This window comes from Chiroxiphia lanceolata, chromosome 5 (genome assembly GCF_009829145.1).
Source record: "Chiroxiphia lanceolata isolate bChiLan1 chromosome 5, bChiLan1.pri, whole genome shotgun sequence".
Lineage (NCBI taxonomy): Eukaryota > Metazoa > Chordata > Aves > Passeriformes > Pipridae > Chiroxiphia > Chiroxiphia lanceolata.
Genome location: NC_045641.1, coordinates 46,105,586 through 46,133,055, shown reverse-complemented (window position 1 = coordinate 46,133,055; position 27,470 = coordinate 46,105,586). Strand labels below are relative to the sequence as shown.

Here is a 27,470-nt window from a genome sequence, read left to right as displayed (position 1 = left end):
CACTGATGGTAGTAGTAGTTTACTAGCAGTTCATTTCTGAATATGGTTAAGTAATTCAGCTGTGCCTCCAAGCCATTCTTGTGGGTCAAGAACAGTAGTAGCTTTTCAAACTTAAGTAATCCACAGTTGTCAATCATGTTGCATCTGCAGTTTCTCATAACAGGAAAACAAGGTGACATGATTTCTCACTGTATCTTTGATGGCTCAAGGCTCCTTTGTGTCTTTGAGGCAAGTTTATTTTTATTGATACCTTTCCTATGGGTGAATAGCAACAGTGGGGTTTTTACAAACTTAATGATGTCTAAAAATGAGCAAAATTAAAAGAACAAAGTGCTTTTAACTTCATACAACTAGTCTTTAGCTCAACTAATAAAGTAAAAATACCATAAGTATCAAGTATTTTATTATTGCTCCAAGTATGCTGAAATTGTAATCTTGTTTTACACTCATATGAATCTGAAAACCATTATTTTGCACATTCTCCTGTGGTCTGTGAGATCCCTTATGGTCTCTCTTCCCTGATCCATTTATTTTAGGCTGATTTCCTTTTTCCTTCTGCTCCCTCCAGCACAATACACCCCCAGCAAACATCATATTCAGGCCTTGTCTTCTCATAGCTCTCTCTGTTTTAATGCTTTTCTCTTAGCATAGCCATTTAGGGATTGATCCAACATACCCAAATACAGCAGCAATCTTCCATTAGCTTCAGAAAATCACACGGGAGGACTGTGGGTATTAGAGTCTCTTTTTTTCTTTTTCCTGGTCCAAACTTTTCATAGGATTGCTCTCACTATAAGGAAGTTGTGTTCAAAAGATATCATCATTAGACCAGTGTGGCAGGTGCATATTGATGACATGATGTCTTCACTAGAGGTGTAAAGATAAGGCTCTGGATCCTGGCACTCCTGCTGCCTGCTTTACAGGACCAAACAACCTACAGAATCCCCAGCCCCCCACCCCCCAGATTACAAAGGACTTCTCAAACAAATTAGTCTTCACCACACTTGTAAAAGACAAATAATGCCAGCACACAAAGCACATGCACATGAATATAAAATGAGTATACTACAATCAGCTGTCTGAGATAAGAGATACCTATGAGACCTTCAAGTAATTAGGGAGTAGCCTTTGAAGTCTGCTCTTGGCTGCTACCAAAGCCTTCCTGGCCAGCTCATCTGGTTAAAGCACATTCCTTTCTCCTGTTGGCTGGATTACTGTTGGTTGTGTTTTGGCAGAAGCCAGGAGCTCCCCAGCACTCATGGTTGTATCAGGCCTTAAGAAACACCTTAGATAACAAGGAATGACTGGGCCTGTGCCTGTCATTCATAGAGAGGATTTCAGCTTATTCTTCAATCTGTACTGGAGTTTTTTGATAATCTAACTTGCTAACACTTTCCCTGATACTTTGTTTTCCTCATGGCAGGGACAAGCTGTGGCTCACAGGCTAGTTGACCTGCTGTGCTTCACAGAATTATCATGGAAGAGGAAGGAAAGACATGCAGGTGAAGTAATCATTGGATTACTTCCAGTGTCCCTATGTGACACACCTGGAGTATGATCACTTCTTCAGGAGTACTAACTGTTGTCCTAGCAGCCCAAACTCTTATCTTTTAGCAGTTCAAGAATTGCAATGCATCAGGCCATTCTCATTCTACCCACAAGGGGTAAGAAGCACATGCTACTTGCCACAGCATTAGAAAAGGAATGTAATTTCTTCCTTTGGACTTTGTAAGTTAGATCTAGCCATCTATATGTATTAAACCCCATTTCTGCTTCATCTGTGGCAAAAAGTCTTTATGTGCATCACACAACAGCATGCTTTTCTTAAAAAAAGAAGAAACCTTCCATTTTCCAACATTCTGAGAAATACATTGCAAATCAGAAAAAATTGTAAGATGGAACATGCATTGAAGTTACTTTTAAGTACTTGTATAGTTTTCATATGGTATCTGTAAACATTAGAATTTTTTCTAAGAGATTAATTTATAGGTGATTTATTTCCCTGAAGTTTTGCATGCAAAGATTGCATTGCATGTTTTGAAATACATTACTGCTGTAACACTGTGAAGAGAGGATTCTCCAGGTCATGTTCACCTCTGTTGACAAGCTGTTCACCTCTGCTGCAAGCTGTTATTAGGCTAAGAAAATGCAATCCTTTGCATTGCACAGAATTGCGTTCAATTGGACTTTAATAATGCCCATATCTTTCCTTAAACACCAGCATAAACACTCTTTTGCTTGGTTATTTTGGTTACTTTCTCCCAGCAGGTGACAGTGCCCACTAATTATTGTTTGGTTATTCTTCGTTCACTTCCTGCTAAAGGTGAGGAACATGCACTGCTTCCTCTCTATGCTCTGTACATTTTAGTACTGGTCATGGCAATAGACAGAGATACTTTTAAATATCATATGATCTTAACTACTGCAAAATTAAGGCTATTTCTGTCAGCTAGGAACGAGCTATTGCTGCAGAAAGAAAAACTTCTCTACATGACACCTCTCTGTGATCAACTGCTCTGTCCACTGGGTGACACCAGCAGCCTATCCGACACGGCTTAGCTGTGTATAGCACCATAGAACATATCTGAAGAAGATTAAGTTCTTAATCACACGGCTTCTTTTTTTTCCAGGTAATACTGATAACATTTTCTTTCCTCTCTGGTGGAAAAGTGATATAAATAAATAGAAAAACAAAATGCAGAAAAAGCCTAAAATGTCTTCCAGACCTACTACATGTAGTTTACAAGGCTGAAGGAGACAAAGGAGACAAGATGAGAAAATACTCTGTAAAAGACACAATGAACTGAGAGTCTGTTGTACAAACAGATTTAGATGACATGCTTTAATATGAATGACCCACAATCATTATGAAAATGATTGTGAACAGTCCTGAGGTTCTCAGATAACCAGTTACAGAGGTGAAGTTTGATTCTGTTCCATGTAACTTTTTTGCATTCCTGTGCGGAAATAATTTATTAATTTTGAAAATAAAATCAGAATAGCATGCAATTTTTGTGGCCGATACACTAATTAATCTTTAGAACATCTCATAAACTAATTTTCGTTTTAAAAGTAATTTTAAGATATTCTCTAGTATATGTGCAACATTTTAGTTTGTTTCTGCTGTTGTTTTTTCGTTTTCACTTTACCTGCAATGCACTGCTACAAAGATTAGCCACCAGTTTAAACTCAGTTTCAGTCCTATTCCGAAAGAGATATAAACAAAAGATGCATGAGGAATAAAACCTGAAACCTAATTAGCCTGTCAGCGTGATCTTAATTACTGGTTTTAAAAGCTGAATAGCAAAGGCAAGGTGGCTGCTTCTTTTGTTTGAACAAGAAACTAACCATTGTTTAAGGAAGAATGGGGTTTGTTTTTAGAAGGAATGTGTTAATAGTCCTTTCTATCTATCAACGCTCCTAATGTCTCTCAGATGGTAAATAATCAGTCTAAGCAAAGAAAAAATCCAAAGGTGTGATCTTATTTCACCTGGTTATGATACAGTGAACATCTCATACAGATGGAGCCTTCTTTGCTGTTTCCAGGAAGGTATTAAACCCACCTTCAAGCAATTCCCAGTCAGACTCACCTAGCTGTTACCATGCTCAGCCAGAACAGCTTTAATCTAGCAACAGCAGTAGCAATTCAGAACAGTTTCACGGGACTGGGTTTTGATACTTAACAGAAGCCATACTGTGGGATACCAACATTGTCTGTGGATAAGAGGGCACTAAGGAAACCTGCCCAAGGTAGCAGCTCCAGCTCTCCTTGTGTTATCTGCATACAGTAGTGACTTGTGAAGACCAGAAAAAAAGATAGGAAGCTGTCAAATGCAACTCTTCCAGAAGTCACAAATTGGAAAGGGTCACAGTAATTTCCATTCAAAAGCAAATTAAATAAATATATAATATTCAAAAGTTCTGGATTCTAAAATAGTCTATGGTTCTTTTCTGTTTGACAACAGCATGACTTCTGCTGAAGAACTGGGACTGGCCTGACTGCAATTCAAAAGTAATGATCATTAAGAATGAAGTCACTATATTTAGAGTAGACTACAACTCCCATTTTCTTGTAGTTCTGAAAAATTGGTCATGTGCCAAAGATGACAAAATTTCAAGTCACACTTGATTGTCTGGAATGTTTAAAGCTGATCACTTTTGATCAGTGCTCTGCAATGGTCATAACGCAAGTAGAATGATAGTTAAAGGGTAAATAAAACATTCCTGAGATTCTCGTACACAGCATGTGACTGTCTTCACCACATCTCAAAAAAGAATATAGAGTGGCTGTTCATATAAGGAAGGACTAAATAAGGTAGCTTACAAAAGAGACTAAGATGAGATAAGAGAGCTTTATAAAGCAAAACTGGTGTGGCAAAGGAATAAGAAATCATTATCTATAGTTTCTGAAAACACAGAATGATTGGACACCAAGAGAGACAAAAAGCAAATTTAAAACAAAAGGAAGTTCTCTTTCTCACAGCACATCATTAAATTGTGGAACTCTTTGTCACAGGATGTTGCAGAGGCCAAAAGTTAAGTGTGTTCAAAATGGAATTAGATACATTCCTGAAGGCTAACTCCATTGGCAACTATCAAAAGTGACGGCCCAGACACAGTTTTGGGTTGAGGAAATCCCTGAATTGTTAACTGCTTATGGCTGAAATGGATCACAAAAAATGGGATTTTCTTATAAATGTTGTTCTGTTCCTCCCTCAACTACCATCCACTCACAGGGACAGGATACTGGACAGGCTACATGAGTCTTTGATATAATCCTGCACTTCTGCTTTTATACCAGTATGTGCAAAGTTGTTACTTTAATTCGGGTAAAACTTTAGGATTAGGGAGGAAAATGCACAGGGCTCACGAGAAGGTTCTTTGCCTCAGAAATCATCCTCAGCTACATATATCAAATAATTTTGTATATATTTTAATTTTTAAAGCTTCAATAAAGCAACACTAATGTTCCCAGGAAGGGAAGGTCTCTCAAACTCTGCAAAAGTTAGATTAAAAATCTACTTAATTTTACATACTTTCTTCTTGAGGCAGATAACTAATTTCCTCTGCTCCTTGGAATTTCCTCAGATGATCAGAAAAAAAAACCCCTTCAAAATGAAACACAATTGCCTCTGCGTATAATGAATCAAAAGGCTACCCTTAGTACACTTAGGACAGAGTCCATCCTTAATTTCCTACTAAAATAACTATTGTTCAGCTAAATAAATACAAGTGAGTTTAGGAGAAGGAACTCGTGGCCTCAAAGAAAAAGAATTAAGTTCAAGTTTTAATGAACATATTAGGCAAGAAGGAAATGTTGTATGATATTAAACATTTGCTTTTAGACAGTCTTCTCTATAGTCCCTTCGATGCCTCGAGGAAATGGTTTTACAGAAGCATTACAATAACGCAGTTGCTCCCAGGAGCAGTTGTTTCTCTCTGATCGTGGCATGTACTTCCTGCCATATGGACAATCCTACTCTCTCCCCCAGCCCCCCATCTAAAGATCTTCAGCCAGGACTTAATTCTTGTGCCTTCAAAACGTTAGGGAGCTATGTGTTTGAGGGGCATAAGGCAGAAGGGAACCAATATTTTTATTTTGTTTCCAAGAAGTAGCTTTTCAAAAGCATTGTTTGCGCTGAGTTAAAAAAACAACCACCAAACACCAAACATTCCTGAAGTTTTCTTTCCCATAGGATTTTCATTCCTCTTTTTTCCAAAGGAGATCCTTTTTCTGTGTACTTTACAAATTGATAATTATACATTATTTGTGAAGAAATGACTAGGATAACAAACCTTATGAACCTTACAATAACAAAGCAGTGTGTGCTTACATACATACAGACATGCAAACACACACTGTTGTTCCAGTTTAAGAATAAAGCCAACATACCTGCTTCCATTCATCAGTGCTATACTACGTGGAATGATAGCTAAATATCGTGAGGCCTAGCTGAGGGAAACTGGCCTCAAATCATTACATTTCTAGATGTGAAATCATCCCTGATGTACTTGACTGACTAACTGCTGGCAGCACAATTCTCAACTGCATTTTCCAGTTTCTGGAGCACGTCAAAGTGACCTTTGATGTGATGCAGAGGAGAAGGCAACTTGAGGTCAAAACCAGATCCATGGGTCTGGAAATGTGTTCCTACACCTGGAGAATGCAACAAGGGCTGTGAAAGTTACTGACATTTACTTAGTGTAGTCACAGATGGATTTGGTCCATTAGTCCAGATTCTCAATTTATCCCAAACAACAGCAGAGGTAACTGGCCTCTCCAGCAAGTGCCTGGTGTATGGCTCTGGTAACCTGCTAAGTGCAAGAAGCAGCCACAAGCCCACCAAACGTGCAAGGAAGCTAGAAGAAGAAAAATAAAAATGAAACAAAACAGGAAGAGGAGAAAGCTTTCCTTCAGTTACACCTGCTGCATTTGCTATTAGTGTTGAAATTCATACACACCCATAAACAGCCATCCAAGCACAGATGCAAGGCCTAGGATGAAGAGCAGGAGAATCCACGTTGTTTTTCCTCCAAGATGTGAATATGCACAAGACTCCCAGAAAAGGTCAGGTGAAATGAGCCTGACCTTAACCAATCCCCAACTTCCCCATCCCCAGTCACTGCTCTAGAATGCAGGTTTGAGATGGGAAACGTAACAAAGATTTCATGAAATCCACTAGTGACTTTTCATTGCTGTTCCTACATGAGTACAGGCTGAAAATGTGGAGACAGCACAGTGATAAGGGGCAGTGCACATTTATAACTGGTTGTAATGGTCAAGGTTTTCATGATTCTTTTCCCTGGAAAAATAGAGTAGCACCCTGAAAAAGGTGAGGGAAAAATCACACCAATCCATTTCATTCCAGCTGATCTCATGATCCAGAACTTTTTAAAAGAAGGCTGGGTTCCATAATTGCATTTGCCTTGCAGCCTTGCCAGCTTTTTAAGTGCACTCATTACGACACAGGCTAAATGCTTTGAGCTGATTCTGCAGCTTACCAATAGCATGAAAGGAATTCATGCCAGCGAGTTTGGTCTTCTCTGGATTCTAGAGTTGAATGGGAGTCTTCTGGGAATATAATTCAAAATAGTTTCTGCCCCTTTTTTGCTGCAGATAATCAAGATGACAATGTTTTTAGTAATTTTTCTTCAGTAAAAATAATGCAGAAATAATGTGGAATCCTCTATTTATACAGAGAACCTAAGAATACACACAGCAACTGTTTGAACAGTTTTGTGGTTCACAAAAGCTATTCTGGAAAGGCTAGTCAGGAACTTACAGGATAATCCATGCTTCTTCTACTCTTAGCTTTTTTGATTAAGAACGACATTTTGTTTGTTGTGTGGTGATAGCGTACTTGTTTGCTTATTAACCATGAAATTATTCATTACCTCATTCCAAATTATTCAGCCAAGCAGCCATTAATCAATAACAAATTTTTGTTACTGTCATGCTACTGAACAGGCAACTTTGGTTTTCAGTAGCCCTTTAGTTAGGCAGATCTGCAATGACAGTTCTTCACTTCCTTCATAGTCTAGAGACAACCTGAAGAGGTCATCGAACCTTGCCATTTTCACCAGCACAAAATCAACTATGTCAGCGTTATTATGGAGACAAGAGATGGTACAGTCCTGACACAGCTGAAGACATCTACAAAACAGACCTTTAGACTTGAATCGGTTTTCTAGAGTACTTCATAGCCTCTGAAGAAAAACAGGCACTTCCACAGTGCAATTAATCTCCTTCCAAAGTATAATGGAAGTGGGTCAAATGAATCACATGCTGGAAATGCCTGTTTCTCTCCCGTGGGATTCAGTCATAGGTGAGGTGAAATCCATGCTTGCTGCTTAACCTGTTCGTAAATAGTCATTGATAGAGAAGCCACATATATCTGAATGCTTTATTCTCATATTGCTTGATAGCTTTTCCTATTTAGTTTTTCTTCCTGTAGTTAAAACCTGTCATTTCTTGCTCTGTTTATCATAGACATGGAAAACAGCCTGTTTTCTTTCTTTATGTAGCAGGTCATATTTTTATGTCCCTTCTGTCTCTCGTAACTGTACTCTCTCACACTCAGTCTTCTTGTCTGTGTACTAAACAAGCACAGGTTATGCAACCCTTCTTTACAGGTTGTATTTTCTGGAGCTCTGGTCATTCCCCTTGCTTTCCTGTAGATTCATGCTAGTTGATTTGCATTTGGCCACTCCAGCATTGCTGAGCTTACAAGTTATACTTGGTATTTCACAGGTTAGATTCCTATGCGCACACCACACGATGATTAAAAGTTGTATGTTGTCATCATCAGCACAGATAATCTGCAACATCAAAAGGACAGCTCAGCTATCTGGTTTGCATGCTACCAGCCCAAGAAGGGTGGTACTACAAAACCCAAAGAGATAACAAAGCTTTCATGAAATGTATTTCAACTGTGGTGATTAAACAAACATGAGCAAAATCTTTTTTATTTGAACATCTGAGTTCACATGCACATACACACATTAGTTTGTCCAGTTGCCTCTCTAAAGGGCAGTTTAAATAAACAGAATTGCTTCTATAATATGAACATGTGAAGTTTGCTAATCTGCATGAAATATTCCTCGACAGAAGGAAGAAGGAAATTAACCTCAAGAATGACCATCTCGGTCAAAAAATGCTAGGGAAAGAGAACTTGTGATAACCTGAAAACAGCCTCATTTACTCCTTCAGTCAGCTGGAATGATGCAGAAGGGCACATAAGAGGAGAAGTATGGGCTGGGCTGAACTCCCAAAACCCCTACTGTGCATTGCTTAATGTCTGTGTTTAATATCTAAAAGTTCCCATTCTCCCAAAGGTTAAAAGGAATCAGGATGGAGATATATAGGCTTATAAAACCAATCTACTGTTGCCAACAATAAAACATTTTTCATTTTGACCTTTTTTTTTCAGTGTTCTGACATAACTGCTCAAAAGTTCAGAATTTCACTAGTATTAAAGTTCATCTTTGACCTCTCACCTTTTTATGTGGAAGAATTAGTCAGGGAGAAAAAAAACATTCCTCTTTGCCCTGGCTTGCTTATTATGACTCCCTCAAGAATTTCAGACTCGGGCTATTTGCCAGAACTATGTTTAGCTCTGAGAAGAGAAGGAATCTCCCCCCACTCCAAAATGGCACCATCCAAATTTATCTCTTGGCTTTTACTAAAGACTCAGAGTTTAAAACACTCTGGATTAAATTTATCCCAGTAGGGATAAAAGCTTTGCTATACCTATTGAGAAAAGTTGATCTTCAGAGCTACTTGCTAATGAACCTTCTTATTCTCTAAGTTCCTAGTGTTTTAGAAGTGAAGAAAGCCAAAAATATGTCCTGTAGAAGGCAGATATTTTACTCATGCCATAAAATGCCAGCCTGTGAAAGTCACATGCTACAGAAGGCCATTATAAGAGCGACAGGAATTTGAAAAACACTGGAAAACTTTGACTGGTAACATTAACGTATTATGCAAGCAAAGCAAATCTTCAAGCATACTTGAATTTTATGCTTGAAGGCACAAATTGATTGCTTGTGGTGGAAGGAATAATGAAATTCCTCCATGTCATAACATCACAGAATCAACCAGGTGAATTGTAATGGAAAGGGCTACATTCCTCTGACAGCACTGGTGATTGCCAAAGGCAGCCTTCTCATTTATATTCACTTAGAAAAGTTTCAATGCAGTGTGCATTCATGCATCAGATCATCTTTGGAGCAGATTTATCCACCTGTTACATCAGCCTCTTCATTTTGTACAGTTACAGAACACATATGTATCAGAGAACAGCAGTGCTATTTGCAAAGCATTCTGTAGGCAATCTTGCAGTGGCAGAAGGTTCCTTCCATATCTGTTTGTTACCATTTTCATCATTAGCCACACTGAAATGGAGTCAGAAATAGCACAACTGGTGCACCCCCCAACATTTTGGCTGTAGGATAATGACAGTGCTTTAACAAAGCCAGCATGGGAGTGATGGTGTGTGTGGCTTCCTCATCTGTGTGGCAGTGAAAGGCACTTCAATGGGACACAACACATAAGGGCTTGCAGCAAGAAGAGGAAGTTAATTCCAATTATCTGTACAGGGAACACAAGGGCTGGAACAGACCTTGATGTTGTTGGGATGTGATGACCAAACCAAAGTGCAAATCCCTGGCGTATGGAGCAGAGGCAGTAAGCTGGGCTGGAGGTGGCTGGAGGTTTCTTCTCATGTTCTCTGTGCTCCCACCATAGGCAAGGAAAGAACATGCAGAACTGAGTGAGATTATAAAAGAGAGGACAACTGTAAGAGACTGGATGTCAGACTGGAAGGATCTGTGTAATGAAAAACACGATGGGGAAAGGGGAGGTAAAAGGAAGTTATGGGAAGCAGGATGAGGCATTATCAAAAAACTAAGAATCAGGGAGAGAAACACAGTACAAGTAAGGTATGAGGAAGAAACTGAAGTGAGAATAGGAAAATCCAGAGAGAGTCAGAATAAATGAGTGAGAATTTGCCTCAAAGGGGAAAACAGACAGAACTGAAGGGGTATTTGTAGCCAGAGAGTCAGTAGCTAAGGCCAAATGTTACTGGCATTTCCATCTGTTGATGTACACTCAAAAACTGTACCCCAAGGAGAGCTTATAGGATTCCCTTTGTTATGATGTTGACACTGCACCCAACAGTGGATTTAAACAGGGGGGCAGAGAAACAAAGACCTGTGCCAGAGTGTAACATGGATTAAACTGTTCATCACTGCCCATCTGCACTGCTGTGAGTGCTCTTCTCACACTCAGGTAAATAGAGCTCTTCATAGCAATGAGACAAAGAACTTAAAGTGTTTCAGACTTCAGTAAAAAACAGTGGTATTATAATAATTTTTGCCTATAAAACTGAAAAATGCATGACGTTTTTTCCCCCTCTCAATAACTCACAGGTAAAAGCAGTGTTCTTTGTCATGGTCATTACAGATTAATGCATATTGGTGTGAGTGTAAGATGAAGGCAATTTAGCGATCCTCTGAATTTCCTTCTAAGTGAATAGATCCATTGTTACTTGAATATGCATTACCCTGAAGTATTCATGCAGCCCTTCATGCTGAGAGCTTCCCTGAAATAAGCCAGATGTTTCCAATTGTGTAACACCAGGAACATCCCACAATATAAGCAACTTTGGATAGTATATCAGCTTAAATGATTCTTACAGTTTTAAATTCAATTCAGCCAATTTTCACTGAAACGAAGATTCCGTTACACTGCCAAAACAATTACATAGGCCTTCAAGTCAGTGAGAATCTGGCCCAACTACATCGCTGACTGAGGAAAGGCTGATGCTCTCACCTTCATTCTGCTTGTATCTAGTATTTCAGCCAGCTAAATTGGACGTCCTCCCTATGTAATATCTGTGCAATATGTTTGTCCTAGTTACAGGGGCTGGGACCAGTTTATCACCATGTGGGAATAACCCAAACTGTGTACACCCTCTATGTCATTTGTGATGGACTGTTAATAATGGATCATTTGCAGCAGCTGCCCAGGGCACACCTGATACCTCAGGCTACAAGCTGGGTATTAAAGAACCCTGAGAGGCAGGGGAGTGTTTCTTTGTCTTCACATTAATGACTCAGCTGTGATAACTCCCCTCTGGAAAGGCATTAACACCTTCACACCCAGCCTGAGGAGTCACCTCTGCTAATGGGCCATACTGGACTGGCATAATAGGCAGCTGCAACACTTAGACTCCAAAAATCAAAGACTCCAAAAATATCCCATGACTCACAGAGTTAAATCACCCACTGTGAAACTCTCCACCCTGGGGGAGGTACTGGACATTCCCACCTGAACCTGAGCATACACAGTCTTGAGGGTTTGGGACTTCTGGTACCACTCATTGGATCCAGAGGACCAGAACTCCAACAGGACTGCCACTGCCACTCTCGACAAGACTGCGATCGTTACCTCAACAGAACTGCCACCATCATCTGGACCAACAGGTTTCCTTTCCTTTTACTTTGCACCCAGGGGGGCCAAGTGGTGCTCAGCACAGGGACCAACAAACACTGTTCTGTACTTGTCCCAGAGGGCTGGGTTATACATCTGTTTATGGGGGTTAAAACCAGTTTCTTCTCTGTATCATTGTATTTACTGTAATCTTTTTAGTAAATTGTAACTGATTTGTAATCTCTCTTGAGTTGGACTCATTTCTCCCGACAGTTTACTTTTAAACCAGCACAATGTTGAAAAAGTATTTATCTTTTCTTGAACTTATTCTGGTAATTTTGAGGCTGGGGACTTTAAAACCAAAGCCAACCCAACAAACTGGTCCAAATTCAATGGAAGCACTCTAAAAATCCAGAAGGCTGCCTTCTTTCATTTGTTGAGATCTTACTGCAAAATGCATCATTAATGTGACTTGTTTCAGAGTTCTAAGTTCTAGCACAAAACACGCTTTGTTGAGGGTGTCATGATAAGATAGTAATCTACAAGTAACAGCTTTGGGAAACATGCAAATGATTGAAATATCATGAAATACACTTCGGAATCAAAATCAAGTTCAAAAAACTGTGGACATAACAGTTGGAAATTGTTTCTGGATCTTTCTGAACAGCTCTGAATTAGCTTTAGTTTGGTGGTTTACTTTTCCAGGGAGAGAAAGTTACTAAAGTTTCAGATTTTACCCACATTTTGAAACTTATGGCTTTGAACACTGGGCATAGTTATTTCCTATAGGTTTATAATCACTTAGGAAATAACCTTGGTCACATTTCTTCTCCAGAAAGGCTTCCTAAGAGATATGGTATTTAAACAGCAAAGTTCATTACTACTTATAAAAGTTTAGAAGCAGGATATCTTCCCTCTTAGTAAAAACACAAACAAAAAAATCAAAAGATATTTAGTTAACATATGCAGAAGAGAAAACCCAAACAAACAGTTGTTTTTTCCTATGCCTAATGTACTTGTCTCTGTTCATCTTCAAATATGACATATTATGACATACCTAAACTGAAGTATTACCAAGATGGATGGTGGTGGGTTTTGGTAGTCCAAGAAGCAGCATGCAAAATGTTGCTTTATACATCCCAGTATGCTGTCTGGAAATCTTGGAGGGACTAGAAAAACCTGAGTTTCGTTATTTAATTCTTAAATAAAATACAACAAAGTCAGGAAAGGTGAAAGCTGAAAGCCATAATAAAGCTGTAAGTCAGGCTACCTAACAACTTACTTTGTTTGTTTTTCAGCCTATCATCTTAATTTAGAATAAGAGGTTGCTTTTGTCAATTCAGCTTTTTTTTCCTCTTTTTTTGGCAGAAGTACATTCAAGGAAAGCTACTCTTTGCCAACTATATTTTCAATGGGTACAGCAAGCCTACTAAATACCTTCAAAAATAAATAGCTAAGACAAGGAGTGATTATCACATGAGTTACTGTCTTCCAAGTGATTTGAAGTTCAGGTATTTTACTTTTTTAATAATTTCATTCTGAGACCTTTGGCTTCTTTTAGTTTCTTAAATATCAAGCACTGTGACTCAGAGCAGCAAGTACAGCAGTCTCAATATCAAAGTATTTGGACCTTTTTGGCGTGTTTACAAGTTCTCCATGTTGTTTATTCCTTCCTGTTCCATTCAACAATTCCCGACTCTCTAACCACAGCTGCTGAGCTACAGAATCTTTCCCGTAGTTACTGACAAGGAGGAAACAAAAAAACAGGTAAAGGTCCTGAGGTCATCCCCTTTTTCTTTTGTGCATGTCTGACTAAGACTTACTTGTTTTATGGGCTATTATATTTACATTTTGGCACTATCCATAAAAATGTAATTGCAATTAAAGGACAAATTACTTTAGCCAGATGTCTTCCAGCTTCTTCATTTCATTAATAGTTGCAGGGAAGCTTTAGAAACATAACCTGGGGAAATATGGTCAAATACTTCACAGCTTCATACTGAGTGTACAGCTCATGGAGGGAGCATTCCCAGGAGCTAAAGCACGTGCTGCAACAGTTTGCTGTCTTGTAGAAGTTTTCAAAACAGAAACAAAGACAGGCAGGAAGAGGAAATAATTGCAACTTCTGCAATTTATTTCTTACATAGCTTTTGGGAACCATGTAATTATTTTTAATTTAATGGCGATGCAAGCCAGTAATCAAACCGAAACTTCAGAGTGCCTGGCGTGAATGCAAAGGTTACTGCATTCCACTACTGATTTAACCCACACATCTTGCAGGGCATCATGATGATGATGATGGTGATGATAGATCTATTAAACTACTATTAATCGCTGAGAAGCAGCTGACAGCAGTGACAGCAAAGAACACAGAATATAGTAAAAAATGAACTGTGCAGTCTTCTACTGAGCTGCTCTTAGCTAGCTTTGACAGGTCATGGAAAGTCTCTCATTTCTTTTAAGCTGAACAAAACAATGTATTTCATTTATATTGAACAACAGCACGTTTTGCAGTTGAGTCCATTTGTCTTGTCACTTCACATGTGTACGCAAAGCAATTACTGGAGTGGTAGAGAAGTCAGGGATTAAATACGGTTGTTAATTAACAGTAGCATTTCCCAAAAATGTCAATTACTGGCCTGCCATGCTTTCCCTCCAAGTCAGTGGAAAGCTTTCTTGATTGGAGTCTGGACAGATTAGCTTCAGCCTGGGTGTTTTTGCAAATGCTTCTGTGAGTGATTGAAAAGGCTGCACTGGTCTGTGGAATTCCCTGTGCTAGTTCTTCTCTACACTACAAATTTCCTTAATTATTTCCCACTACGGCATCATCCCTAAATGCAACTTTAGAAGCAAATGTATGTAGCTGCACAGATGGGGATTTGCCTAATCTAAACCTACACATAACCCATGCCAGGTGTGGTCAGAGCCAGCATGGTTGTTCTAACGTGTGTTTCTGCTACTTGCTATCACAACACCATGACAAGAAATCCTTAAATGGATTGGGACATTCTATGGGCTTCTTTCATGCAGAGGAGCAGGTGCAACTGGGGGCACAGAAACAGCTTTAATGAAGGAGAGGGCGATGAAGAGTCTGAGAGAAAGCCAAGGCTAGGTGACATAGCTATTTCCATATACTCTATCATAATTATAAAGATGGTGCTAAAGATGTGATTAATTTCATCCTTAAGTCTCCAAGAGTAGGTGCTTCTGGTACTTTCCAATCTTGCTGGCTGATCTCCCAGCCTCAAAAATTGCCAGATATCCCTCACATATGCGCATGTTCTGTTCACTTTATGTCAATACCTTGGGTCTACTGTAACGGACCTTTGAACTCTTTCCTCCTGCATACCATGCTGTGGAACAGATACCATTGAGAGCTCAGCTGTAGGTCAAAGAAGATTCTGCACCGCTAAAAAGGGATCAGCATCAGCGAAACATTGAAAAAACCTTGCTTTTCACCGGGAAGATAAGAAAACCACTATAATTTCTCTATCTGTTCGTGATTTCTTGGGAGACAGCATTTTCTTGTTTGTAAATCAGCTATTTCTCTAATGGAAGTAAGCAAATAGGTCCTACCCTGCATTCCTTTTCCCCCCTCTTCTTTATCTGGCAGATGAGTTAAGCATGGAGACAGCACAGATAACTGACTGAAACTGAAACCACATTTCTAGGAAAAAAATTGCCCTTGGATTCCTCTTCCAAATTCCTCCTCAAAACTTGCTTCACTCAGAAAGACCACTGGTTTCTTAGTGTATGTCAGCAGAACCACTCATAAGACTTATGGACTTCATCTCTAGGTATATTTTTTTGTGTCTCATCCATTTGTTTATACCCATTCTAGGTTTCTTCTTCACTATCTTGTAAGAGTATGTACAATGCTGCAAAATAATCCTAGGGAAGCTTAATACAGTAAAACTGATTACATGTTGGGATCAGTGGAACAATATAATAGAAGTCTGAATGACCAGCTTTTTAGGACTGGTCTGGCTCCATCTCAACCCGACCCAGTACACTAGAGCAGGTTACTTGATACAGTGTGAGTATTTCCAATATGAAGCAGCACAGCAGAAGGATGAGAAGAACAGGTTTTAATGAGAGAAAGGAGAAATACAGCAATACAACTGATACAAAAAAGTACACAATATAACACAAGTGTCTAATAAATAGCAGAGAACTTGAGAAACAGGAAGAAAATTTCAGATGGTTGAAGAAAGAGGCTTGCTCAAAAAGATACAATCTTAAGTCTTCATAGACATATATACATTCTTGGCAGTATAGGAAACGTACAGTTCTTACATAGAAAATACTGACTGTCTGAAGTGGTAGTATCAATTCCTGAAGAATATTTGCATGTGGTACATTATGAAGTATACACACAGGTAATTTAGAATTAAAAAAATCTCCAAGTAAAGGAAAACATTACGGATCCCTTTTGGTAGACAGACTTCTCCTTCTAACAGCAGCAATTGGATCTGTTCAGTATTCAGTATGAAAACAAACATGAAAACCAGGAAACAGCAAAGAATAAGCAAAACCTTTTGCACAACAGATTATGCACCAATTAGGCAGCAAGACTCAATCGGTAAGAATAAATACTCCTGCCTCATCAACTTTCCCCTTGCCTTTCACAATCAAATTATTTTCCTTCTTCCCCAGTAATACTTAAGCTTCCCTTCCCTGAATTAGGTGAGAGTGAGTCATACCTAAGTGGGAAGAGCGGGCAACAGATGTTAACCTTAAAACCAAATGAGGGAATGTTTACAGGAAGAGGTGTGCATCAGCCACAGCTCCTAGCAGCAGCAGAACACAGCCTTTGTTTTGATAATAAAGTCTAAGTAGTATAAGGGAGCCACAAAGCTTTGGATAAAAGAAGCCAGTCTGTTCTCTTGCTGCTATTTTGGCACTTTCAAAACATACAAAGCAAGCTCGTCTCTTACAAGTCATACAGCTAGACAAGTAGAATACATCTACTGCAGAGCTTCTTAGATTAAAGATCTACCTGACACACTCTTCCTAAAAGCCCACCTACCAAGCCATTTAGGTGATGCTTAAAGGAGTTTTGCTAATAGTTGCCACAGCACACAGGTCTCTGAAGGATGATGGGAAGCTGCAGCTGGAAGCATGTGACACACAGAAAAACATTCTTCAGTCATCGCTTATTTAGACAAGAGTAACTAGTGTTCATTACTAAAGTGCTTGTACTGAGGAATCAGCAAAATATAATGCAGAAACTATTGCCAGGATTGCTTAAAATTAATTTCATCTTCAGGATGAAAGTGAAATTATAAATAAACTTCCGTATAAAAGATCAAAAAAAGTGCTCATACAGCATTTGTGCATCCCTTTAAAAGCACTTCCTATTCCATTCAATCATTACTAATTGAAGGATGGATAAGCCACATCCATGCCACCTAGGCAACTGTCAGGGATACAGGATAAGGAGAAAAAACGATACAGGCAGTAGTGAGACAGAATTTTATTACAGATGCCAGAGAAATAATAGCAACCAAAAAGACTTTAAAAGTGGTTAGCATTACAATTGAGAAAACTATGTCTGAAACTGGGAAAACCCAGGCACAAATTTAAAAAAATGGCTTAAAAATAATCCTGGTGATGCACACAATCAAATATGCAAAAAAGACTTTAGGTCCTGATTCATATCCATGGGAAAAAGGAGAGAGGTAAAGTGGAAAAGTACAAAAAAGAGAAACAAAAGGGTTTGGGAGAGTATCATTGGCAGGAAACCCTATCACAAAGACAGGACAGAATCCAGGAATGTCTTCCTGCTTCTGCCTACATCCAAGCCAGAACCTGAGTTATGAGACCAGGCCCCAGGCTTCATAACTGCTTTAAGGACCTGCTGACCTAAATCTCCTTGAGACCGATCTAATCAACTGTTTAAAGCAGCATCAGCAACTGGAAGGGTGGGTGCAGAAGAGATTCCCAGTGGAGCCAAACCACATGGGTTTTCAGTACAGTTGAAGGAAAGAGACTGACGTCACACAGAACTTAAAGGAAGAGATACAGAGATTGATTACACATAGCTTGATACACCACCACAGCAGCACCAAGTCTTTCTCTGGAAATGAAATGGAGATAAAATAGAGGCTTTTTGAAAAAGCTGCTGAAGACTACCAGTCTGGTGAGTGTTTCCTGTCTCCACTTCACATGGACAAGAAATTGTGGATCATTCTCAGTGTCTGCAAACTTCAGAGTGTATCATGTGATATCCCTCTGTAGCCCTGCCAGAAGTTTCTTGCTGCAGTTTGTTCTTTTAAACATTTTGTCTTATATTTTAGCTCTCATTTATTAACCAATTAAACAGCAGCTTATCAAGATTATTTTCTTTCCCTTCCCTGTGGTTCCTTGGCAATCCATGCTGCCTTTAGGTCCTGTTCTGGGAAATGCTAAGACTTAGCAGGCAGGAAATGTTGAGGAACATGTATTTGTTTACATGTTTAAGACAGGGTAGATGGGCACACAGGCACTCACAGCAGCTCAGGTGCAAAGCCTTGATAAGTGAAAACAAAGTAAAATAGCTTTTCTAATTAAAGGTGTAAAATTAGCATGTGTTTTAAATACCTCCACAGAACCTGCTTGGTAGAACACAATTCAACTCTTTTGCCATTAAATAGCAAGAATTAAGTTTTTGTTTACCTTCTGATAAGTAACTGGATAGTTTGATATGAGAGAAATACAACCTCTTTGCTTGACAAGCCTTGCAGTGGGATACCTGGAAATACACAGTATAATATGAAGTATGTGTGTGTGTATATATATATATATATATATTTATAAAGCTCACACAAATCCCTCAAATTAAGAAACAATCTGTTAATGCTGCTTAATGAAAATTCAAAATAGTTCAATTCAGGGGAGATTTAGTAGTAATTGTAGCATGAAAATACATGCTCTTTGTCAGTGGGAAAGGTTTAAGCACAACTGCTATATCCCAGAGCTTCAGGACTAGGCAGCTGTGGAGCCAGAGCACATTGGCATAGCAGCTGGAAAGCACGTTTTCAGCCCCTACTGCAGAAAGAAGCAAGCTTGTTTAGTGGAAGGCAGACGCAGCTATGACTGTGCCACCCTCCCACTGGAAAGAACAAGTAAGGCTCATTTAATGAGGAACAACTGTTCAAGGATCAGTCTTGCTGAGGAGACATTACCATCTTATAATCATTAGGGAAGAAAATTCCTGGAAGTGAATGTTCTGAAGCCCAGGAAGAAATAGGAAGTTGGGTTGAAATGTAGATCAAAGCTCCCTAGAAGGAAAGTCAGGACAAACATTGTAACAGCCCTAAGAACACTTCTGTTTATGAGTTTATGACTGGGAATGTGCAGCAGAACCTTGGGGTGGATTTCCTCTAGCTTGTCATTTCATAAAGTTTAGACAAAGTGTTCAAAATTGAAGGGAAAAAGTGGCCAAATTCTTCAACAGCTGACAAAGGAATGCTGGAGAAGAGCTGAAGGCTGCTAAGAGGGGGGAGAGAGAAAGACATCAGAGGAAAGAATGGACCTTGCAAAAACCGGATCTTTGAAAGATACCTGCAGAGTCATCAAGTCTAGCTCAGCACCCCCACAGTCAATCACCTGAGTAGAACCCTTCCCAGAAGTGATCAAACCAGAGGAGCTTCTCCAGCCTTGTGCCCAGGCCCCATCCATTGCAGTGTGGTCACTAAGTTTCTTATTGGAGATAACTTACCTGGTGCATTACAGGATAGTCTCTTAGGTGAGAAGCAAACCAAAAAACCGTCCCCAATTGGTTTGTGTGGCCTATGAAAGGTGGGAAGGAAAAAGTTTAAGAGTGGGATTGTAGATTGCATATGGCATGGAGGCTGCAATGAAGGAAGACAGAGACAATAAACCTGAAATGCTTATGAGGCATCCTGTTCCTGTATAGGTTTCCCTCAGCACTGGCCTGTGATCTCTACAAGCTTTGCAGACCTCAGTCACACAGGTACAAGCAGACTGTCTGTGAATAGTCACGTTAGGACTTTAAAAACTTTGAGCACCATGTCATACTGAGCAGTGCAGGAACAGCCAGCATGAACTTGTTTAAATTTGACCAGCTGTGCCTTTGGATGAAAGATCTGGAGGACAATTTGCAGGTTTCTGGCTTTTATCCCATAATACATTGAAAGCCTACTATTATTACTGAAACACAGATATCAAACATTATAAACAGCCCACATTTACGGTGCTTCTACTGAGATCAAATGCATGATTCTCTGTCAGCAATGACTACTGAACATATTAAGCACTGACTTTTTTCTTTTTGTTTGTTTAGGAATGGAACTCTTTTTAATAGCACAAAGTAACGGAAAGGATTGGTCACCCTCTTTAGAAATTTGAGATTATTTTCAGTTCTCATCCATGCAGCTGGAGAAGGTCAGGAAGCAGTCTTTAAATATGAAGATTTGAGCACAAATCTAGCCAACTAATGACACTTATTTTGGGACCTTGTACTAGAATTTCAGTTATTTTTAAAATGCAACTGATGTTTTTCAGTAAGTCAGAATTACTTATAGAAGCCAATTTACACCAAAAGTGTGGTATAAATTTGAGCTGCGATCTGATATTATTTCTGTTTTGACTGTATACTCCCCATTATGGTGTCCGCCTTCTGTTTCAGTTCTCAAGTCAAGTGACAAAGTCAGTACACAATTCTAGATCTAGTCATTAGTGTTACAAACACAAATAAAAAAGAATTTGTGTATTATTTTAAAATTTGAATGTCTTAAGAGCGCTAGTAAAGAGAGAGGACCATAGGTGTCAGAGAGACCAGAAGGGTGAAAACAGTAAGTAGAAAAAACCACGCACGATAATTTCAGTTTTACTGGCACTATCATAAACAGTTCTTAGAGACTGGAGAATAACAGAGAAACAGTCTTGGGCAGCCTAGGCCTCAAGAACAACAACAACAAAAAAAAGAGTCAAAATGAGTGAGGAAAATAATGAGTGGCACTATCCTCATTAGGATTCAGGGAGCCAGCTGCAAGATAAAACACTCATGCACTTCCAGTCCTGCGCATGTCCTGAATCACTGAGTGGTCACAAAAGTCACCCTAAAGGAGGGACTGGGATTGCACAGCCATGAAGTGGTTTAAGCTGCTATAGAACTGCATCCCCTTAAAGCAGACTGTCTGTAAGGCCTTTAAGATTTAAAGCTGAGAAGGTACAAAGGGTCAAAACATGCTGAACACGTGAAAGCATCCAAGTTTTGGTCCTATTCAGCCCTTTTAAAATAAGCCACTTTTTAACAGAGAAACAAACCTTTTCCTCATCTGCTAAATTATAGTCACTTCTTCAGAATCCTGTGTTCAATTCAGAAAGTGTAATGTGGGCTAACAGTGCGTTCACCCTGCTGAGCCCAGTTGTGTTCTAATAACCTGACAATAACTTGAGAGACAGCAGTGTGAAAGGTGATGCAAGATATCGAGAACACTTTCGTATTAGAGTGCTGTATCCATCTACAAAGCAAAGTTCATGGCAGGTAGGTTTCTCCCCTACTTATGACTATGCCTTATTACCACAGTTATGGTACCATTACCAAGTATCTGATTACTGCACAAATTTCCAAGTCAAATAAATCAAAGTGGGTTTTCGGGCACTTAAAATCCAAGGTGGCAAAAAACCCCACAACCATATACAGGAGGGAATTAAATATGATGAGAAAATGAATAAAGTACACTACCAAGCATTTTAAAAATTAGCCACAGAGGTCTTCAGTTTGGTCTCTGACATCCGTATACCCATGTTTCTTGTGTGAAAATATATTTTGTAATGCATACTTATTCATCAGAGACCAAAAAAGCTCTGGAAAGTCAAGCTGAAATTTAAACAAGTGTTGTTTGGCATCTTAATTGTGTTAGACCAGGTGGCAGCTGTTGGAAGATCATTTTTATTTAACAACTTTTTGTTTTGTTAGCAAAGAAAAACATTGTCCAGCCAAATCCTGCTGACAGTGAACAAATATTTCTCCTCCATTAGACCAAATATTTTCATTTGTCATCCTAATAGCTAGGGTAGAGGTAAAAGATCTGAAAAGATTTTTCTTTTTTTATATGGACTCAAATATATTTGAATGGTTCACAGTTTTATGGGAGGTGATTATTAGTCCATACTCAGCACTGTTGAGGTTATGTCTGAAGTACTGCACCACACTTTGGTCATTACATTTCAAAAACTGAACAGATTTCTAAGGAAAGCACACAAAAGGTGAAAAACATGACCTCTGTGGAAGGACTGAGGGAAGTGGGCTTGCTCAGTTGAAGAAAAGAAAAATCAAAAAACTTTATTGACAAATCTCATTTGTAAAGCCTGTAATAAAGATGACTGCATACTGGCACTGGGACTAGGTATAATTGACCAAACATGAAGTTGAACAAATTTATGGAAAGGGATTCCACTGGAACCTGTTAAGCTGACCAGCCACCACCATCACTGGCTCAAGAAGTCCCCGAGCCACAAATTGTTGAGGAATATCCTGACTAAGTATCACTAAAAATCTCTCTTTTCTCATACTCTTCTCTCAGCATCTGCTATTAGTCCCTGTCACAGACAAGATCCCAGAGCAGCCTGACCCTTTACACTGACCAAGTGCTATTCTCACACTATGCCTGCTTTTTTTAGATGAGACAGTGTGAAACCCTGTTAATTCTAAAGAGTAATTAGCCTTAGGAACAAGTCACTTGCAGAGAAACAGCAGCCCTTCACTAAATACTTTAAAGAACAAGGGCAGTTTAGTATACTTGACCTCACCTCTGTCAAAAAAAAAAAAAGAGGAAAGAAAGAAAAAAGGCATAGACTACAAGATTACAAAATTCAGTGTGGGCAAACAACTCCACACAGTCCACCATTTAACGGGTTTTTATTACAAAATAAATTAATGAGACAGTTGCAAACTTTGCACTTCCAGTACACATAAAATTTCCAATACTGTGTCAGTCACACAGACAGGTGTGCTCAGGACAAAGTCTGAAATCTCAGTAAAACTGGCTACTCTACCAGGTTCCATCTTGCACTTAGAAAATGAGGTGCAAGATTCAGTGATGTCCAGCAATTCTCTGTTGGGAGTAAAACTGTCTCACTGCCAGGACCGAAACCAGAAGATTTACATTTGCGAATCTTGCCTGTAGTTGACACAGACACATTTAACTCCATTTGAAAGATGTTTGATTATCTGTCATTGTCTACATTTGCTTCCATGACACAATGGTTTTACAACTTCTGTCGTGAAGACATACACTTAACAAAAGGGACAAATTATCTTCTTATTACAAATCTTTGCCCCCATTTAAGCCTTTATCTAGATCTTTAGCTGTAAAGTGAAGTGACATAAAAGATGTAGTGTCAGATTGCAATCCAATCTAAGAAGCAAATATTATCTTTGGAGTGTCTTCCAGTAGGATAGAAGGAGAAGAAATTACTTAACCCTATATAATTACTTGCTTCTACTTACAACTTCACAGAACTGCTAACTAGAAATGGAATAGGGAAAATGCATTTATTGTTAGCTCTGCTCTTCATAAAGAATTTTGGCTGCTGATATCCCTCAGCATAACCCATTATTTAGTATGGATTTCCTGATTAGCATGTTTCAAAAAGCTACAAAGCCCTAAGAAGCAAATGTTCTGTTTTCACAAAAATCTGTATCTCCGGTAACAAGCCAAATAACACAGAACAGCACTCAGACCTCGACATGCTCAATATATTAACACAACTCTTTAGAGCTAATGCACACTTCAGTGTGTTCATCATATACATTATTTTAAATGCAGCAACAAATTGTGATTGCCAAGAAATCTCTCAGGTTCTTGAAGGAACATACAGCATGTATGGTCCAGTCCTTGCAAATGACATAAATTATGAGAAAATCTGGATTATGACAGAGTGCCTAACACACGTAGATGGAACCTGGCTATCAAGTCAAGGGAAGTCATGCTTTGTGTGCTGTACACTGTTAGCCATATTTTTCTGCAGGGAGAATATTAAATAAATCAAAATAAATGACCTGATGGCTGTCATATATGGATGTGATGAGAGGCAGAGAAAGAAAGTGAGCCCAAGTGTTCATATGTGCAGCTTCTAAGATTGCATAAGACAGACCATGGAAATCAGTTAAAGTGCTTGTAGAAAATCAGTTTGTTCAAAGCAGGATCAGAACTTCCTCCAAAAAGTCATCATTTGATCATACCCATGTCTAATGTCAAGGCTGTAATTTCACACGTCACCACCTTTGCCAATAATGTAAATGTGGGCAACCCCGAGTCTCGCAGCAGCAGCGCAGTCTGTCCTGATACAGCTGTTCGGAGGTAACTACTGTAAATGGCATCACTGCAATAAGAACAGTGAAAAGTAATCCCTAAAAAGGGTGGACTCATGAGCTGTTTTGTAACATGGCCTCGAAACCCTACGTTGACACAACTGATGGATGAAAATGAACAACTCATGACAGATGGTTTTTTTTAGTTCAGTTTCATCACCAAGATCAACACATAACAAAACTAGGTTCCAAGAGAGCCACCAAAGTTGATTCTCCAGGACTTTTGCTAAAGGAATAAAGAGATGGCAATTTTTATAAATGTGAGATCTGAAACCAATTTTAGTAGCAATGCAAAGCACTCAGGCTACTACTGCCTTCATCCAAAATTGTGAGCACAGTAATAATTCATATCCTAAATATGATCATCTTTCCAGGTTGGTAACACAGCCATACACATTGTAAACTATGATTTGAATCCCACTGGAAAAATTCAGGAGTATCCTTTCTGGGATACACAACATCAGATCATGAGATGACGGTGCAATGAGTTTATGGAAAAGCATTAATGGAACATACATTTAGGGAGTCAGAACAACTAGCTAGGAACAAAAAAAAAATCTGGGCACTTTGTGAACTCAAGGATCTCAAGTCAAGGATGAGGAAGACCTTTTCAGAAGCATGGACAATGCTTCAAACACAATTTATCCAAAGCAGCTGTTCTAGACTTGGTAAAAAAAATTGTTTACCAGAGAGAAAATAAAAGCGTTTCATCATCTTAGCCTAATCTTTACCGGTTACAGAAGAATATACCCCACCTCTAAGAGGAGGCTTAGCTTCTCAATACACTCAGAGAAGCATCTGATTTTTTCTTTTATCACTCCCCCAAGACATCAACCATTCAGTCACTTACACAAAACTAAGGGCACAGAACACAGTGTTACTGGTCGAAGAAAAATGGCAAGACATTCTCTTCCCAAAACCTGTGTGTGAGGGAGAAGACACGCATTATATTGTGAAAGAACATGTAAGTCACATACTCCCTTGTCTATTAATTGGTATTTACCTCTCTACCATCTGTGAAGAAGTCCACATATTTCACAGCGCTCATGCAAAATCACTAATAGAAGAGAGGGAGATTGAAAGAAAGCACTTGTTTTCTGACATATCATCACGAGTTCCACCCTAATCTGCTGACTTTTGTTGGCTTTTCCCATTTCCCATCAGCATCCTAGGAAAGACATTGCTCTGCACCACCTGCATCTAAAAAAACCTTTGCCCTACAGAACTTGCAAAATCCAGTAAATACTCTAAGTAACTGATGCAGTGTATCCAGGTCGAAGTGGAGTATTCCACACAAAGAAGCTGCGCTCTTGTCATTAGAGACATGGGATCCGAGCTTCATTTTGAGTCAGAGAGCAAAAGGAAGAGAGGGCAATGAAATCATTAACCAGCTCCTCTGTGAGATGAGCAGTTTCCTGTTCCTTGTAACATCACCACAGAGAAAAAAACAACCCACATAATCTCATACCAAACATCCAGACATCAGTGTCAGTTAACTAAGTTACAAGATACACTTTAGAAAATACACAATTGTTGTTCTCTCAAGGATTCTTAATCACACAGGTTATAGTTGTGATCTAAGGAAAAGTGAAAGAACATCAGGGAAAAGCAAGTATGCTGTTTAAACAAAGTACTGCATGTTGTTAAGCTCTCAGATAATTTTCCTCTAAGAAAATTACTTTAGCACATAAACAAAAATGTACAAAAGCAACCATTATATCCAATCAAACAATTATATTAAGGTTCAATTTACAAAAGGTTAACAAATAATTAATAGCTGGTTTAATACACAGGTGTTTACTTCTCACCTACTGTCAATCCAACAGATAGCTTCTAGCTGTCTATAGTGCTTTCTACTGGTGTGCTTATAGCCTTCCCTAACATATACTTACAACACATTTCTCTAACATGAATTACAACTTCTAGAAATCATTTATTAACCCTTCATAAAATTCTAAATAAACCTTAATATGAAGCATGACTAACTTTATACTATTTCAGCCCCATACCCCAGGACATATCAAATACTAGCTCTTTCAAGTTTTTATTTAAAATTCTACATTTTATTTGGGTGCCACATCACTAGCTGCAGAATCACAAATGTCTACTGTGGCTTAGTCAACACACTGCAGATACAAGAAGTGAAACAAAAGTGGTGGGGGAAGATCACAGGGAACAGTTCAGGTTCTTCTAAAAGAAATGTCCTGGCTTGTTTTATTGGAACAAACATTGATACCATGACAACAGAATCAGAAAGCAAAAACCGGAGTCTGTTGTCAATCAAGACATTGTTTTTCCTTCATTTTAGAAATAAAAAACCCACAATACATTATAATAAATAAATAAAACAGAAAACACAAAGGTAAATTAAAGCCTCCATCACTAGGACCTTAAAAATGGAACAGCCATCTATTTCTTGGATGCAGCCTAAATTTCTCTTACCTGCAAATTTTCAATATACTTAGAAGTCCTATTTAGTGTATCAGACTTAGGGAACAAGATGTATTATATTTAGGTCTTCTATTTTTTCCATCCAGTATTTTCACCTTCACACCTCACCTTAGTTTTCTTTCCATCAAATTGCCTGCTGTTGGTTTAACAAAGCTCAGCTCAGATTTATACTTTTCCTTCACTTTCAGAGCCTCCATCTTCATTCTCACAGTCCTCCACAAGGTCTTCATGCTCCTGTGTCTTCTCTTCCTCCTCCTCCTCTCCCTCATCTCCAAAAGTCTCTTCCTGCATTGTAGTAAAAGTGAAAGACCTGGCAGCAACTTGTGCAGCCAGACCAGATGTGAAGTTTAAATCTGTTGATATGTGGAGCTGGGCCAGCCTATGCTTGATTTTTGAATGTAATGCATCCTTAGAGGGAGGCTGTGAAACCTCTACTCCGTCCATACAGCTCGGCTTGAGTTCTTCAGCTTCCCCTTCACTCTGATAACACATTCTTTCTTCAGTCCCTGTAGAAACATCTTCATCTGCAGTACCGTTTTTGTTTTTCTCCATCTCAGGATCTTCATACAAATATTCTGTCCTGCTTTTATCAGCAGCAGTCACTTGCGGATTAGAGTCTTTTTCTTCAGATTTATCACCACTTTGGCTGCAGTCCTGCTTTTCTGTATCTGAATTCATATGTGATTCCAAATTATTTAGTAGCTTCAGTGGTTCTACAGAAGGCAAGGGTTTCACTGCAGCTTAAAAAGGGGAAAAAAATTA

The 27,470-nt window shown here is 38.9% G+C and overlaps 1 protein-coding gene across 4 annotated transcripts in view; it reads right to left on the bottom strand.

The window, feature by feature from the left end:
- Positions 1-16,003: 16,003 nt before the first annotated feature.
- The window catches only part of VEZT (vezatin, adherens junctions transmembrane protein), a 65,492-nt gene continuing 54,025 nt past the window's right edge, over positions 16,004-27,470 (bottom strand). For all 4 annotated transcript variants that reach the window (XM_032687628.1, XM_032687629.1, XM_032687631.1 and 1 more), the window contains one exon: positions 16,004-27,448. In XM_032687628.1, the coding sequence (XP_032543519.1) occupies positions 26,874-27,448 (575 nt within the window). In that variant the 3' untranslated portion in view covers positions 16,004-26,873. The remainder of the gene's footprint in view (positions 27,449-27,470) is intronic.